The sequence below is a fragment of the Anomaloglossus baeobatrachus genome, unplaced genomic scaffold (genome assembly GCF_048569485.1).
Source record: "Anomaloglossus baeobatrachus isolate aAnoBae1 unplaced genomic scaffold, aAnoBae1.hap1 Scaffold_259, whole genome shotgun sequence".
Classification (NCBI taxonomy): domain Eukaryota; kingdom Metazoa; phylum Chordata; class Amphibia; order Anura; family Aromobatidae; genus Anomaloglossus; species Anomaloglossus baeobatrachus.
Genome location: NW_027442140.1, coordinates 255,473 through 272,796, shown reverse-complemented (window position 1 = coordinate 272,796; position 17,324 = coordinate 255,473). Strand labels below are relative to the sequence as shown.

Genomic DNA, 17,324 nt, shown 5'->3' with positions numbered 1-17,324 from the left:
TCAACACAGGCAGGATGTCTTTCAGGGTTTTTACTCACAGTTGATAGGGTGAGTAACCCGGGCGTAGCTGGGATGAACCAAGTGGGAACCAGGTGTCCTTCAGGCTGACTTGTGAGGGTGACTACTAACTCGCCTTCCTTAGCCCTTAGTGGTTTGGGGTGACCCCGACTTTGAGTCCCTATGGGGGTCACCCAGGGAAGTTGCTGAAGCCTCACTCCCCTTCGTTTGCCGTGTGCTTGTTGCCTGGGCCAGATCACTCCAGCTTCTTGCCTCCTGTGAGCTATGGGCCCTAACTGTGGCTACGTGGCTGCGGCTTTTTGTGGTGTTGTGGCGTGGGCTTTGAGAGCCCCACACCGGCAGGTTTAGCAAAAGAAAGCTGGATCTATCTCCGCTTCGGGATCTGCCGCCCGTTTGGGCCTGGTACTCTCTAGCAGTCTCCTTACTTCCCACTCCGTTGCTCTCTCTCTAGCTGAAGATGGATTTCGGGTAGCACTCCTAGTTGACCGTTCTCCCCCGTCAGTAGCCACTGCGCGGGCGCTGTTAGACAGCAACAGCCCCACAGGTCTGCTCCTCACTGAGCCCTATGGAGTTCTGCTCTAACTGACTCACTGCCCCTCCTCTCCTGTTCTTGCCTACGCCACCTAGCAACCAGACTCTCTTACCACACCCCTTGAGAGGAGATGGAGGCTTTTGGCCCCCTCCACTATTCCAGTGAAGGTCAAGGCTTTTCCCCCTCCTGGGATCCCCAGGGGTCCTCTCATGGGTACATGTGTGAGACCTGATCACTATGCGCCTGTGTTCCACACCCCGGTCAGCCTTCTGGATTACCTGTATTGTACTGTTCCCAGCATGGGTGCAGTACTCAGTGGTGCCTGACCAGGTCAGGGGCGCCACATTCCCCCTTAGTTATCACCAGCACGTCCTCGGGCTGCAAGACAACATTTTTAAAATGCATAAAACATTAAAACATGTAAAACATTTTAAAACCACCAGGTACCATACATCACCACCCTCCACCCACAAGTCCGTTAACCCACCCAACACCCTCTCACGTTGGCCGCGGCTTCAGCCACTTCTGGCAGGATGTAGAGGCGGCTTACATGGGCTGGTGGTTTCAGGGTATACCTGGCCTGGTGGATCCGCGCCTTCAGCCTCTTCTGGCAGGATGCAGAGGCGGCCTCCACAGTTGGTGCTGACCAGGTACCCTCTTTGTGGTGGAGAGCCAGGCCCCATAAACAGGCATGCTCTCTGGTCGCAGGTGAGCCAAGGCCCTATATACGGACGGGCTCCTCCTGGTTGCAGACGAGCCAAGCCCCTAAACAGGCTGACTCTGGTGGTGGTGGTGCCCTTTTGGTGTAACTATTTACACTGCGAGAGTTTGTGGCTATAGCCAGTTCATAGCCTTAAGGTTTATGGTTTTCTCACAATAGTTTTTGTGGGCACATGCTTAAACGTGAACGTTGCAAAACAAACTTTTCAAAACTTCAACTGGTAACTTCTTTCTTTACTTTACTTTTCTCTACTCCTCCATACCAGGGCTTGGGCCTGTTGGGCTGCGGCACCTGCTGCTTTCTTGCTCTTTGTCGTCGTCTGAGGTAGTTTCATCTGTAGGTTCCTTGTCTTTTCTTTCTTGATCTTCATCTGTTTCCTTTGCTGCATCTGTTTCTTGATCTCTGTCTTTTCTTTCTTCTTTGGGACATGGTGCTACATCTAAGGCATACCATCCTCTTTCTCCTTGGTGCATGGTGAACTGCACTGTGTCTCCCATTTTTAAGTTTCTGCCAGGGTGTCCTCTGGGCAAGTGGGCTCTCACATCCCTCCTATTAACGAAAATGCCCTCTTTCATACCTGGTGCCACAATAAAGCCGTATCCGCTTTTCAAGTTAAAGTCTTCCACAACTCCTCTACAAAGGGGTCCTCTGACCTGTGCTTTGGCTCTTCTCAGGAACCTTTTCTCCTGTAGATCTCTGGCCGTGACTTCTCTCTGTTCTGGAGACTGTGGTGCAGGGGACAGCGTTGTTCTGTTGCGACGCCTTGTCTTGCGGCCTGAACTCTGCGTGGTACAGCTTGCAAACTCCCAGGTGAGACTTTTAGGCAGATCTTCGTCAGCGGACGGTGTCAGGTCTTCCTCATCCCAACGGGAATAGGGCAACATCTCCGGCTCTGAGTATAGATCCACTGCTGGTGGCTCCGGAGTCAGCTCCTCAGCTTCCTGGCCTCCTCTCCCCCTTAGTTCTTCTTGGCACTCCTTTGGTGGCAGTGCTGGGGATGGGCTTTCTTCAGCAGGCCCAGGCGGGGGACTCTTTGGCGTGGTTGCTGCAGGGGTTGCCGGAATCCTCTTGGGGGTGTGCGGAGGGAGCAGATACCGATCCACCATCTCTTGTGGGAACTGGGCCTCTAGGTCAGCCTTCAGCTTCCAGTATTCGGGGTCCTCTCCTATCAGGGACTTCCTAGCAGGGACCTCTTTGGACTGGGGAGCGGTGTCTGCTCTGGCCTTGCAGGCCGGGGAAAATGGTGATGCAATCTCTTGGCGGGCCGCGCCTGGCATGGCGGCGGCCTGGTCTTGGCGGGCCGCGCCTGGCATGGCGGCGGCCTGGTCTTGGCGGGCCGCGCCTGGCATGGCGGCGGCCTGGTCTTGGCGGGCCGCGCCTGGCATGGCGGCGGCCTGGTCTTGGCGGGCCGCGCCTGGCATGGCGGCGGCCTGGATCAGTGTCGCTGTTGCAGGGGGCTCTGTGCAGGCTGGGCTGGACGTCGCTGCAGCAGTCTGGGCTTGGCGGGCCGCACCTGGCGGGGCTGCGGCCTGGTTCAGCACCTCACTTGCGGCGCGGACGAGCGTTGCTGCGGCGGTGGGGTCTTGGCGGGCCGGGCCTAGCAGGGCGGCGGCCTGGGTCAGCGTTACGCCTGCGGCGCGGATGAGGGTCGCGGTGGCAGCCGGTTCTTTGCGGGACGGACTGGGCGTTGCTGCAGGGACCGGGTCTCGGTGGGCCGAGCAGGGCATCGCTGCGGCCGCTGGGGCTTGGAGGGCCGCACCTGGCGTGGCTGCGGCCTGCTTCAGCGTCGCCGCACCGGACGCCTCTTCGGGGACCGCGGACGCGGCAGCAGGGGTCGGGGCACTTGCGCTGGCCGGGGCATCACTCGACTCACCCATCTGTGGCAGCATCGGGGTCTGCGTCGTCGCCGTCCTGTCTGGCACTCGGCGCGCGGCTCTCCTTTCATAGGCCCGAACCGCGGCAGCCATCTCCAGCAGTTCCATTCGTTCTTCTCTAATCTGCTCCACGACCCGAGTCTCCAGTCGGTCGCAGAACTGGGCCAGCTCCCGATACCACCAGGCAGCGGAGCCCGGTTCTGGATTTCTGCGGTCAGACGCCATTTCTTCTGCGCCCTCTTCTGCACGACTCTCCAGCTGTGGACTCGCCGTTGCCTCCAGTAGCAAGCTGTTCAGTTTCTGCTCTGCCTCTTTCAGCAGCTCCTCTCCCAGCAGCAGGCTTCTGGCTCCCTTTCTGTCCCGACGTCTCTGGACGCTTCCACTCTCATAGCTGGCAAGGTCAGAACTCTGCAGGGGATCTCTGGGTAGCCACGCCTCTTCGTGGGCGGTAACTTCTTCCAGCGCGGGCTGCTGTTGTTTTTCAGCGCGCTTTTCATGGTGGCAATATGGCGGCGCTTCCAATTTTTCAAGCGGACCGCCCAGGCACATGGTCACCTGTCTGAACAGGTCTAGTCCTTATCCTGTTCGTGACGCCAGATGTGAAGCCCCACAGGTGTAGTGTCGGTGCATTACCTTCAGGGACTCCACTCAGCTGGATCTGGTCACAGGTAGGAGATCTTCTTCTTGTCGTGACGCCACTCTCAGTATTGCGGTCAGTGGGGACCGCCACTGCAGGTTGAGGGACGCCTGGGGCTGATGATATGTGCAGTTAGTTGGAATAGCCTCCTGAGAGTGAGGCAAGCCCCAGGGCCCTGTGTAGGTGCGTAGTACCACAAGGCGCAGAATGACTCAACACAGGCAGGATGTCTTTCAGGGTTTTTACTCACAGTTGATAGGGTGAGTAACCCGGGCGTAGCTGGGATGAACCAAGTGGGAACCAGGTGTCCTTCAGGCTGACTTGTGAGGGTGACTACTAACTCGCCTTCCTTAGCCCTTAGTGGTTTGGGGTGACCCCGACTTTGAGTCCCTATGGGGGTCACCCAGGGAAGTTGCTGAAGCCTCACTCCCCTTCGTTTGCCGTGTGCTTGTTGCCTGGGCCAGATCACTCCAGCTTCTTGCCTCCTGTGAGCTATGGGCCCTAACTGTGGCTACGTGGCTGCGGCTTTTTGTGGTGTTGTGGCGTGGGCTTTGAGAGCCCCACACCGGCAGGTTTAGCAAAAGAAAGCTGGATCTATCTCCGCTTCGGGATCTGCCGCCCGTTTGGGCCTGGTACTCTCTAGCAGTCTCCTTACTTCCCACTCCGTTGCTCTCTCTCTAGCTGAAGATGGATTTCGGGTAGCACTCCTAGTTGACCGTTCTCCCCCGTCAGTAGCCACTGCGCGGGCGCTGTTAGACAGCAACAGCCCCACAGGTCTGCTCCTCACTGAGCCCTATGGAGTTCTGCTCTAACTGACTCACTGCCCCTCCTCTCCTGTTCTTGCCTACGCCACCTAGCAACCAGACTCTCTTACCACACCCCTTGAGAGGAGATGGAGGCTTTTGGCCCCCTCCACTATTCCAGTGAAGGTCAAGGCTTTTCCCCCTCCTGGGATCCCCAGGGGTCCTCTCATGGGTACATGTGTGAGACCTGATCACTATGCGCCTGTGTTCCACACCCCGGTCAGCCTTCTGGATTACCTGTATTGTACTGTTCCCAGCATGGGTGCAGTACTCAGTGGTGCCTGACCAGGTCAGGGGCGCCACACAGACACTGCAGAGATGGAGATGACAATTCCGAATTGTTGGTACATCTCGGGCTTGGCTCCGCCCAGTGGGTGTTGTTGTTTCTATGTTTGTTTTAAATGTTTTTAACATGTCCCATTTTGTGTATTGAATAAAGGTGTTTTCTTCATATATCTTTATCTATTGGTGTGCCCCTGATTCTTTGTGCACAATCTTTCCCTTTTTTTGTATAGTCCCCCCGTTTTCTGTACCAGGGTGCACCCTTAGTGATTTGGTTGTACTACAAGTGGTGCGCTCCGATGTTTGTCTCTCCAGTGATTGGCAGTTCGTGTCTCCGCCCACATGCAGCCATAAACAGATCGCTTCCGGGGGAGGGCGGGTTTTTTCAGTTTCATTTCTTGGTGCACAATACATCTGATCACACGAGAGTGGTTTCCATACGTAAAGCCCTAAAGCCCCCGAACTCCAAACCTGAACTTTGCTATCTTGGAGAAGTCTGAGTTTTTACTGAACACCGAACCCCAGGTTCACTCATCTCTAGTAGTGAATAAAAATCAGACTTTTGGAAAAAAAAAAAATTAAAAAATCAGTTTGTGTCTCCATTTTCCGACATCGGAGTTGAGTGAGGACTTGTTTTTTGCTTGATGAGCTGACGTTTTCATTGATACCATTTTAGGTGCAATACTTTTATGGGTCGGTTTTGCTACTTCATTTCATGTTGAAATTTTTTTTTCCTACCCAAATGATATCTTCCCTCCATTATTATCTCCATTCATTTTCCATATCGGCTCATCTCCTTCCCATTCAGGTCCTTGTAATATCAGATCCTTTCAGTGATATTATTCTGTTTTCAGAAAATTTCCTGTCCAGGATGGATATGGCCAGGGACAAGATGGCGGAGAGGATATTACACCTCACCCTAGAGATCCTCTTCCGGCTTACTGGAGAGGTGAGAGATTCTGATGACGTCACATTACATCATTCTTATCTATGGGAATAACAGATGGACAGAACTGGAGAGGTGAGGACTCTGAAAATGTCTGGAGTGAGATTTATTACTGTGTCTCTCCATAACCAGGATTACACAGTAGTGAAGAAGACCTCTAGTGAGCGCTGTCAGGCCCCTGTGTCTGAGGGATGGGGAAGATCCCTGAGCCCAATCACGGGGCCTCCACCTCACCCCCCGATACATGAGGACATCAATGACCAGAAGATCCTAGAACTCACCTACAAGATGATTGAGCTGCTGACTGGAGAGGTGACACTGCTGGGAATGCTGGGACATTATACAGTAACGCTATGAAGGGATCGGGGGTGACGGTATCATTATATGTGTCAGGTTCCTATAAGGTGTCAGGACGTCACCATCTATTTCTCCATGGAGGAGTGGGAGTATTTAGAAGGACACAAAGATCTGTACAAGGACGTCATGATGGAGGTTCCCCAGCCCCTCACATCACCAGGTAATAGACAGGACTAAATAGATACGGCCTATAATTATCTGTATGTAAGGAATGAATTCAGTCCCTGTATGTGTCTCCTCCAGTTCTATCCAATAAGAGGACAACACCAGAGAGATGTCCCCGTCCTCTTCTCCCACAGGACTGTAAACAAGAAGATCCCGATGTTCCTCAGGATGTGTTTCCTCCAGCTCTATCCTGTAAGAGATATCTACTCATTTTCTTTCTGCACTAATTTTGTGTTTACATTTTTAGGCTTTCTGCTCTGTTATTTTTTCAACTGTATTGTCTTTCCTTCTGTTTGTTTCTAGTGCCTTCTCTATGTCATTATAAAGGCAATTCAAAGACCTGCAGAGGGTTCATAAATACCCTGTTTCCCTGAAAATTAAACATAGTCCAAAAATAATGTACTGCCCCGCGCTCGGCTGCAGCCGAGCCACTCGGATCCGGGCTCGTTTGTGGGTGGCTCAAGCGCCTCCGGACCGGGGGTCACCGCTCTGGAAGGGGCTGGCGCTTTGAGAGGGTTAGGGTTACGGCCGAGGCCGTGATTTTTGGTTTGAGTTCGTGACGTCACCCACGGGTTGTGGTGAATGTGGACACCACCGCTGCGGTTCACTAGGCACCTGGGGGAGATGTTGCGCAGATTTGGTGTTAACCCCTCCGTGGGTAGGGGTGATGGACCCGGGACCCGGATTGGTCTGGTGTGTCGGTGCTTGGTGGTGCAGGGCAATGCGTGGCCCGAGGGCACAGTCATACTCACTATTACAGATGCACAGGAGTCTCTGGTAAACCAAGAAGTTGGTGGTCGGTGCCTGCAGCCGGCTGCGTCTGGTCCCCCACTCGGGTTGGTGGTCTCCGCCTTTCTCCTGCACCTTCTGTGTAGCTATGGACAGCCCGTGCTTCAGCAACGGGAGCCCGCTCACCGGCGTTGTGTGTGTCGGGAGAGCCCGTTTGCCCGCAGACGCTGGCCCGTGGGATCTCTTTGCCTGAGCGGTGGCTTTTTATCCCCCTCGGTGGGCTGTTGTCTTCCTTCGGGACTTGGATGGGAAAGGACCTAAAGTCCAGACCTCAATCAGTTAATTAACGGGGTTCGATAGTTTCGGGACCGCGTTTCAGGGTCTGAGTACCCCCCTTTGTGCTTTGGTTTCCAGTCGGTTCCCCGGTTCGGTACCGGCGGGCCATTACCCTGCCCCGATCCCTTACGGTTCCACCGAGCCATCTTCCCGGCTCCTGCAGGCTGAGGCCACAGTCTGCCTCCTAGCCAGAGGTGACTGGGCTCCGACCCAGACACCTGGTGTTAGACTGCGGCAGACCTGGGCACAGGTCTGCCTCTGCTCTTGAACTTCACCACTCCACTGTCAAAACTGATCTCCTTGTTTTTCCTGCCTCAGGACCTGTGAACTCCTCGGTGGGCGTGTCCAACTGCCTGGGCACGCCCCCTGGTGTGTCCATCAAATCCTGAGGGAGGTGATGTATTGCAAATATAAAAATGGCTATTTTTGAGTTTATACATTATGTTAAACTATAACATATTGTTTAACCATACAGACAAAGTGTACATGGTGACAAAATCTTCTGTATGCTTAAGGGTTTCTGCGTGTTTGTTGTATATATACAGGCAGACAATATATCATTGTAGGAGAATCCTTATAATTTACTTTAGTTCAACAATCTGATGTTTTATGGGTTTGCTATATACACAGACAGACAATATATCCATTTACCTAGCTCAAATACCTGATGTGTATTCTTGGGAGATTTGAATGCTGTGGGTTTATTACCCCATTGTCTGATGTGTGGTGTATCTCTGATTCATCTATGCCCAATGACTGGCCATCAAAGGGCATGGATCAATAAGACTACAACACATTAACTTTAAGGCTTGTAATATTGTTCAAACCTCTATAACATCAGATGAAATATAGCACAGACAGAAGCTGATGTACCTGTACCGAGACGTCCGGTCAATGTTGGGATTTCCAGGAGTTCTCTATGTCATGCTTCTCTGACTGTAGTTCCAGACAGATGATGTTCCAAAACTCCTTGGTGATGTAAGTATTTAACTGTACTTAACCTTTGTATGTTCAATATACAAAAGTGTATGCAATATCATACTTTTCCTTTAAGTTTGTATTTCATATTAATCTTTATAATAAAATTACTTATTTGCCTTCTTTATGGCCTAAAACACACTTCCGCAAAAAAAACGTCCGTGCGACACGGTCCGTTTTTCGGGTCCGTGTTCCGTTTTTTTGGGGCGTTTCTCCGGTACGTATGGCATCCGTGTGATGGCGTATGCAAGCCGTGTGTACGTGTAAAATGTCCGTGTTTGTGTCTAAAATGCCCGTGTATGTGTACGTGGAATGTCCGTGTGGAATGTCCGTTTGTGTGTTGCACAATGTCGTTGATACATGTCGGCTGACAGCAGACAGAGTTGCGCGATGAGAATGAACTCGGGTGAACTTCACCCGACTTCATTGTCATGCCGCGGCTCTGTCTGTGTGCCGCGTACTGATTAACGGTCACCTGTGCAGGATTCACCAGTGACCGCTAATCCCCCGAGTGACTGAAGTGAGCAGCCCTCTCTCATACTTACCGCTCCCCGATCACCAGCGCGGCGAGGAACAGCTGTGCAGAGAATGCGTGGCAACAATTACTTTGAATATGCTGGCCGCTCATTAATCAATCTTGTATTCCCTGCTTTCCCCACGCACAGACGCCTGTGATTGGTTGCAGTCAGACACGCCCCCCACGCTGAGTGACAGCTGTCTCACTGCACCCAATCACAGCAGCCAGTGGGCGTGTCTATACTGTGCAGTAAAATAAATAAATAAATAATTAAAAAAACGGCGTGCAGTCCCCCCCAATTTTAATACCAGCCAGATAAAGCCATACGGCTGAAGGCTGGTATTCTCAGGATGGGGAGCCCCACGTTATGGGGAGCCCCCCAGCCTAACAATATTAGTCAGCAGCCGCCCAGAATTGCCGCATACATTATATTATTATTATTATTTATTATTATAGCGCCATTTATTCCATGGCGCTTTACAAGTGAAAGAGGGTATACGTACAACAATCATTAACAGTACAAGACAGACTGGTATAGGAGGAGAGAGGACCCTGCCCGCGAGGGCTCACAGTCTACAGGGAATGGGTGATGGTACAATAGGTGAGGACAGAGCTGGTTGTGCAGTGGTCTACTGGACTGAGGGCTATTGTAGGTTGTAGGCTTGTTGGAAGACAGTTCTGGGACTGTACCCGGCTCTTCCCGATTTGCCCTGGTGCGTTGGCAAATTGGGGTAATAAGGAGTTTTTGGCAGCAATAAGTCCTAGATTAATCATGTCAGGTGTCTCCCCGAGATACCTTCCATGATTAATCTGTAAATTACAGTAAATAAACACACATACCCGAACAATCCTTTATTAGAAAAAAAAACACAAACATATACCCTGGTTCACCACTTTAATAAGCCCGAAAAAGCTCTCCATGTCCGGCGTACTCCAGGATGGTCCAGCGTAGCTTCCAGCTGTGCTGCATGAAAGTTGACCGGAGCTGCAGAAGACACAGCCGCTGCTGTCACCTCCACGCAGCTAATGAAGAGAATAGCGCGATCAGCTGTATTCAGCATTGGCCGCGAGTAACCTCAGTGACAGCTCAGCTGATCGCGCTATTCCCTTCATTAGCTGCGTGGAGCTGACCGGAGCGGCGGTGTCTTCTGCAGCTCTGGTCACCTTCATGCAGCAGAGCTGGATGCGACGCTGGACCATCCTGGAGTACGCCGGACATGGAGGGCTTTTTCGGGCTTATTAAATTGGTGAACAAGGCAATTTGTTAGTGTTTTTTTTTTCTAATAAAGGATTGTTCGGGTGTGTTTATTTACTGTAATATACAGATTAATCATGGAAGGTATCTCGGGGAGATGCCTGACATGATTAATCTAGGACTTATTGGCAGCTATGGGCTGCCAATAACTCCTTATTACCCCGATTTGCCAACGCACCAGGGCAAATCGGGAAGAGCCGGGTACAGTCCCAGAACTGTTGCATATAATGTATGCGGCAATTCTGGGCGGCTGCTGACTGATATTGTTAGGCTGGGGGGCTCCCCATAACGTGGAGCTCCCATCCTGAGAATACCAGCCTTCAGTCGTATGGCTTTATCTGGCTGGTATTAAAATTGGGGGGACCGCACGCCGTTTTTTAAAATTATTTATTTATTTATTTTACTGCACAGTATAGACACGCCCACCGGCTGCTGTGATTGGGTGCAGTGAGACAGCTGTCACTCAGCGTGGGGGGCGTGTCTGACTGCAACCAATCACAGGCATCTGTGGGTGGGGAAAGCAGGAAATACGAGATTGATTAATGAGCGGCCGGTATATTCAAAGTAATTGTTGCCGCGTATTCTCTGCACAGCTGTTCCTCGCCACGCTGGTGATCGGGGAGCGGTATGAGCCGGGGGAAGAAAAACACCGAGCGCCAATGTAAGAATGACTGAGAACAGCAGAAAAAAAGGTAAGTATACTGACTTTAATTTAAAAAAAAACAAAAAATAAGATCGCTAGTGTAAAAACGCACACGCACGAAACGTGCTGAACACGGACATACTCCGTGTGCGGTATGTGCAGGCACGGACCCATAGACTAAAGCGGGTCCGTGCCTGCGTGCTGCCGGCCAAAAACGTACATGTCGTCCGTGTAGAAAAGCGCACACACGTACTTACCACATGGTCACACGTTCCGTGTAATTTTACGTGTGTGTGCCATCTACCATTGAATAACATGGGTCTCCGTGTGTACGTGTCTCCGGTACGTGCAAATACGTACCGCACACGTACAAATTAAACGGATGTGTGTTGTGGGTCTCTAGCCGTATCTGAACCTTAGTGCTAAAAATATTAGCAAAAAATATAGCAAAACAGGTGACTAGGTTTTTAAGGTTGGCTGATGACACCTTTTTAGGGGACGGGTGTTTTTACAAGGGCCTACCTGTGACTACCTGGCTAGTCCAGGGCATCACAATAACACTTAGCACAATTTTATGGGATTTTTGAAGAATGATTGAAATATAAGCCCTACTCCATAAATAAGCTCTAGTTACAGTCAGGGCCAGCGTTGGGAGGAGTCAAACGGCGCAAATTTCAAGACCTCACTCTCTTAAAGATCCCATCAGTTGTATTCTGAGGTTTATTGTTTAAGGACCTTTGATGGCTTCAAAGTCATGTGACATGATGTAACCAAAGGTCTCTTAATTGCAGGAGTCTAAAAGAACTGAACAGAAGACAGGCTGGTTTTCTGAACTGGCATTATGGAAAAGGGAGAGCAAACTGGGCAATTGCACAGGGCCCCCTTTCTCCCAGGGGCCCCAGTGTTTATATACCAATCATAGGACTGCTTAAGGACCATTTTGACATCACGTCATGTGACCAAAGGTCTCATTTGGAGGAGTCTAAAGCTGAAGAGGAGACAGGCTGATGTGTGTGTCTGTGTGTGTTCACGACAATTTTAACCAGCTTTGCCAAAATGGGCAGAGCTTGGCCAGAACAAGGGTGTGATGCCACCTCTTCTCTAATTCATAACAAACTGCGATGTTCCTTATGCCAGAAATCTCACTCCAGTCCCTGACCTCATTTTTCAGTGTACATCACCGGTCTTGATGAATTGGAGCCCTAATGTTTATCTGCTACCCTGCTACCTGCTTTGGTTACAAAGCCTAAGGATAGGCCATCAGCGTTACAGTCCCAGACAACCCAGTTGAATTTTCAGCATCTGTCTTTATTTTATTTTCGTCTTTAAAAAAAACCTCTTTGAAATTGTCTATGTTGTAGATCAATGTTTCATGGAGATGTTTGCAGGTTATGCCAACTGTCATGGCAGCGTCAGGATCTGTTGAAATGATAGTTTCTGGTATTTTGCATGTTAACTTCTCTGCTGTCTGTGAGCAGCGCAGGGAGACACAGCCGTCAAACCACAGGCTTGAGCAGGCTAGTAAGGGTTATTCTCTGCTGGGCTGCTTGTTAATGTCTGTGATCACATGCTGTAGAGGAGAAAGTATTGTTTGCTCCCGTTCTGTACATGCTGGCTGGACTATTTGATTAATGCCAGCTATAGTTTACCTATACTGATCTGGTGAGGTGTTGTGATCCAGACTTATGGGTATTTATTGTGCATTATTACTGTGAGCTGTTGTGGTGTTAACCCTTGTTGTCATTTTTGTTGCTGCCTTCCTGCTCTTGCTTTTCTCCTTAGCCTCTCACTGTTTATTTTTGTGAGTTTGCAATGTGTTCTATCTGTATTTCCATCATAATCCTGCCCCTTCCTTCCCTTGGGGATCACAGATTAAATCTAGTCAGGAGACTAGTAATGCACGAGACTGCAGCATCTCCATCTTCAGGGGTAATCCAGAGGTTAGGAATAGCTTAGGGTCCCCTAGTGTGAGGGACAGTATAGGAGCCCCTGTCCCTCATTATCCTGCAGTCACATTGTGACAATCAATCAGATTATTTACTGTAGCACATTCCAGATAACTGGTGCTAGCAATGGGAGAGCCGAATTAACAAAGATGTAACTCTTAAGGCCGCTTTACACACAATGATATCGCTAGCGATCTCGTTAGCGATGTGACACATCCAGATCGTTGCTACGATTTGCCGAGATCGCTCATATGTCGTTTTGTAGCGGTCACACGTAGCCATCTCACAAACGACGCTACATCGTTCAGCGAGATATTGTTTGACTAAGGCGGTCATGTAGATGTTGTTCGTCGTTGGCAGGGTGTCAAACGTAGCAATAGGTCTGCTGCGTTCCAAACGACGAACAATATTTTTAAACTGAAAGTCGTGTCAACGATCAACGATTTTCGCTATTTTTAAGATCGTTCGGAGTCGCACGTAGGTGTCACACGCAACAACGTCGTTAAAGACGACGGAAGTGCGTCACGAAAACCGTGACCCCAACGACATATCATCAGATAAATCGTGGCATGTAAAGGGGCCTTTAGATCTCGATTTTGGACAACAGATTCAGAATAATTTTTTCACTAATTTAATTTCTGATGTTATGGTTTAAAAAAATAAATGTACTTTCAAGATAATATCATTAAAAATTAATAACTTTGTGTTTATTTTTATCAGTTCACTGTATTGGGAGTTTAGATGGATCTCTAATATCTTCAGAATTTATAACAGATGATGAAAGTATCCCACATGATACATATGAAGAGCATGCTGTTGTCCCAGATATAAATCCTGTCCTTCCTCGGAAAGCTCTATCGTCTGAGTTTTTCAAACAAGCCCAAAATTCCCATTTATCACAGAATTGTAAGCAGAATAAAAGTTACAGAAGGAATGGGGAATATGAAACGAATGAAACGGTTCCTACAAGGGAGAAGCCATTTTCATGTTTAAAATGTGGGCAATGTTTTACCAGGAAATCACATCTTGTTGACCATCAAAAATATCACACTGGGAAGAAACCATTTTTATGTCAAGAATGTGGGAAATGTTTTATTCAGAAATCATATCTTTTTAAACACCAAAGATCTCACACAGGGGAGAAGCCATTTTTAAGCCCAGAATGTGAAAAATGTTTTATTCCAAGAATAACCCTTGCTGACGATCAAAAAATTATCTCTAGGAAGAACCCATTTTCATGCTCAAAGTGTGGGAAATGTTTTATTCAGAAATCACAACTTGTTAGACATCAGAACATTCACACAGGGGAGAAGCCATTTTCATGTTCAGAATGTGGAAAATGTTTTATTCAGAAATCAAACTTTGTTAGACATCAGAAACTTCACACAGGGGAGAAACCATTTTCATGTTCAGAATGTGGAAAATGTTTTATTCAGAAATCAGATCTTGTTTTGCATCAGAGATCTCACACAGGGGAGAAGCCGTTTTCATGTTCAGAATGTGGGAAATGTTTTATTCAGAGCTCAAATTTTGTTAGACATCATAAAATTCACAGAAAGGAGAAGCCATTTTCATGTTCAGAATGTGGGAAATGTTTTATTCAGAAATCAGATCTTGTTGTGCATCAAAGATCTCACACAGGACAGAAGCCATTTTCATGTTCAGAATGTGGAAAATGTTTTATTCAGAAATCAGACCTTGTTAGACATCACAAACTTCACACAGGGGAGAAACCATTTTCATGTTCAGAGTGTGGGAAATGTTTTATTCAGAAATCAAAACTTGTTGAGCATCAAAGATCTCACAAAGGAGAGAAGCCATTTTCATGTTCAGAATGTGGAAAATGTTTTATTCAGAAATCACACCTTGTTAGACATCATAAAATTCACACAGGGGAGAAGCCATTTTCATGTTCAGAGTGTGGGAAATGTTTTAGTCAGAAATCAGAATTTGTTAGACATCAGAAAATTCACACAGGGGAGTTGCCATTTTCATGTTCAGAATGTGGGAAATGTTTTATTCAGAGATCAAGTCTTGTTAGACATCATAAAATTCACACAGGGGACAAGCCATTTTCATGTTCAGAGTGTGGGAAATGTTTTAGTCAGAAATCAGAATTTGTTAGACATCAGAAAATTCACACAGGGGAGTTGCCATTTTCATGTTCAGAATGTGGGAAATGTTTTATTCAGAGATCAAATCTTGTTAGACATCAAAGATCTCACACAGGGAAGAAGCCATTTTCATGTTCAGAATGTGGGCAATGTTTTACTAGGAAATCAGGTCTTGTTAAACATGTGAAGAAGCCGCACAGGGAAGGGAACCTTTTTCATGTTGTGAATAATTGAAATGTTTAACTGGTAAATCAAGTCTTGCCGACATCTGAAAACCAACAGAACGGAGCAGCCATTCTTGCTTTCAGAATTTGCCAAATGTTTTTAAGACTAATCAGATCCTGTTGTCCGATGAGTCACACAGGAGAAGCCATCATGATGTACTATAATTCAAAGAGTTTTATAAAAAAAAAAAAAAATGGCTACAATTGCTCAAGTAAGAATTTGTGAGGAAAAGAACAATTTTATTTCTTTTTAAACTTATGGTCCAAAAAATACAATAAGACACACCTAGGTTTTGAAGGAGGAATATAGGGAAAAAGATTAACACCAAAAATGTGGTCATGACACACTGCTATGGGGGGGATCTGCTGCTGACACTTACTGGGATAAAATCCCCCAATTCTGTACTGATGTCACCCATCCTGGGCCCCTTTCAGGTACTGTTGATGTGTCTCCCATCCTTGTGTATATTGTATATCCATCCTGGTATATATGTTGCCCATCTTTATCCCATCCTGGTATAAATGATCCCCATCCTGGTATATATGGTTCATGTCCTAGTATATATGTCCCCATTGTTGTATATATAGCCCTCTTCTTGGGCCCTTTCTGGTATATATTTCCCCATCACGCTGTAAACATAAGAAAAGAAACGATTATACGCCCCATCCCTCTGCTCTCCCGGTGCACAGTGTTCTCTACTGATGCTGGCAAGTGACTTCACCATGTAAGCGGAGAAGCACATGACATTACTACCATGTGCCCTCAGTTACACGCAGACGTAAGTGTTAGAGAATAGTCAGCCATAATGTGATGAGCAGCCATGTTGTATCTAAGAGCCATCTTGGGAAGACTTGAGCAAACTAACTTTGCAGCTAATGAGCTGCACTGGCTAGAGTTCTCCCCCAGAGAGGAGATAGAGATGACATCAGTGTAATTATCAAGTATAAGAAAAGGTCCAAAAAAGGTTAAATCGAATAGAAGAATACAATTGCATCAGTTGATAGATGGTGATGTGTCGTCATGAATAGCAGGTGTATTGAATTGATAAAGAAATTAAGTTGTCAATAGAGTTGTCAGTGTTTGAAGAGTTATGTGAAGTAGAGGTGCCTTCAGGGATCAGAAATGTCAGCAATGACGACATGGCTGAACTATTGAAAAGTATCATGGAGGCCCATAGGAATCCAATAGTGTTTACCGCAATGCTCGTAAATAATGTCATGATGTATCATTATATTCTTTATTCTCCAACGTATACGCCTTTCTCTGCAGTATGAGCTTTCCTTTGTGTAACATGTATAAGAGCCCCACACGCCTTTCGGGGGACACTTAATCTGTTGCTAATTCTGCTGTTCTGCCAGACACCTGCGTGTGTCATCCTGCCGCATAACCTGTCTTATCTGCTCTGTTGCTATCTCTGAATAAACTTCAGTCTTTGCTTGGAACGGATTGTCTACAAAGTCTTCTTAGCTCTCAAGATCTACGGACATTTTCTTTCGGTAAGCTGCCAGAATATTCACTGCTCCCCACAGCCGGGATTATGGGTTTCTGGAGCAGTGAATATTCAATGTCTAATAGTAGACACACGTAATCGCCCAGTCATAGCAGTAAGCGGGCTGCTTAGTAATCATGTGTACCCGATATTAAAGAGAATGAATATTCACTGCTCCCCATGCTAATAATACCGCCTACTTCTTGGTTGGGGCTGGTTTCATTGCCTAGAGGTGGGCGGGATTATGGCGTGGGGAGCAGTGAATATTCATTTTCTTTTTTAGCTGGCACACTGTTAGCCTTTTTGAGAGCCTTTAGGAACATTTGTGAAAGCTTTTGATACTGGATTATATTTAGATAATTCACTAATCTCAGGTTGCCCACTGCTTTATTTACTAAAAAGCGCAGCCCCAGATTGGAGATAGGAACTCTTAAGTATATCACATTGTATATAATTGCATTTCAAATCTTGTTGTTTTGTTAATAAATGCTTGTAAATATATATTCTTCATGCCTAGCTTTCTCTATTGTCTAGATGTGATGATTTTGCCTCAGAACCTCTGGAGTTGGCGCAGACCTGTAGACATTTCACACCAAAATAGTGAGGGGAGAATTGAATCACACTATGCATCCTAGATATGTGGAAGTTGTTAAGACGCTCTGTCCCCAAATCATCAAAGCTTTTATGCCAAAAAAAACTGTCACAAACATTTGGAAAGTTGTGCCAAGATTTGGCATTTTCACTCTAAAATTGGCAG

At 47.7% G+C, this 17,324-nt stretch overlaps 1 protein-coding gene across 1 annotated transcript in view; it reads left to right on the top strand.

Annotated features, from left to right (window-relative positions):
* LOC142263455 (uncharacterized) overlaps window positions 1-17,011 on the top strand; it is a 42,585-nt gene extending 25,574 nt beyond the window's left edge. The window contains exons 7-11 of the mRNA XM_075332229.1: window positions 5,722-5,816; window positions 5,946-6,125; window positions 6,207-6,330; window positions 6,414-6,527; window positions 13,460-17,011. Of these exons, the coding sequence (XP_075188344.1) occupies window positions 5,722-5,816; window positions 5,946-6,125; window positions 6,207-6,330; window positions 6,414-6,527; window positions 13,460-15,087 (2,141 nt within the window). The 3' untranslated portion in view covers window positions 15,088-17,011. The remainder of the gene's footprint in view (window positions 1-5,721; window positions 5,817-5,945; window positions 6,126-6,206; window positions 6,331-6,413; window positions 6,528-13,459) is intronic.
* Window positions 17,012-17,324: the final 313 nt, after the last annotated feature.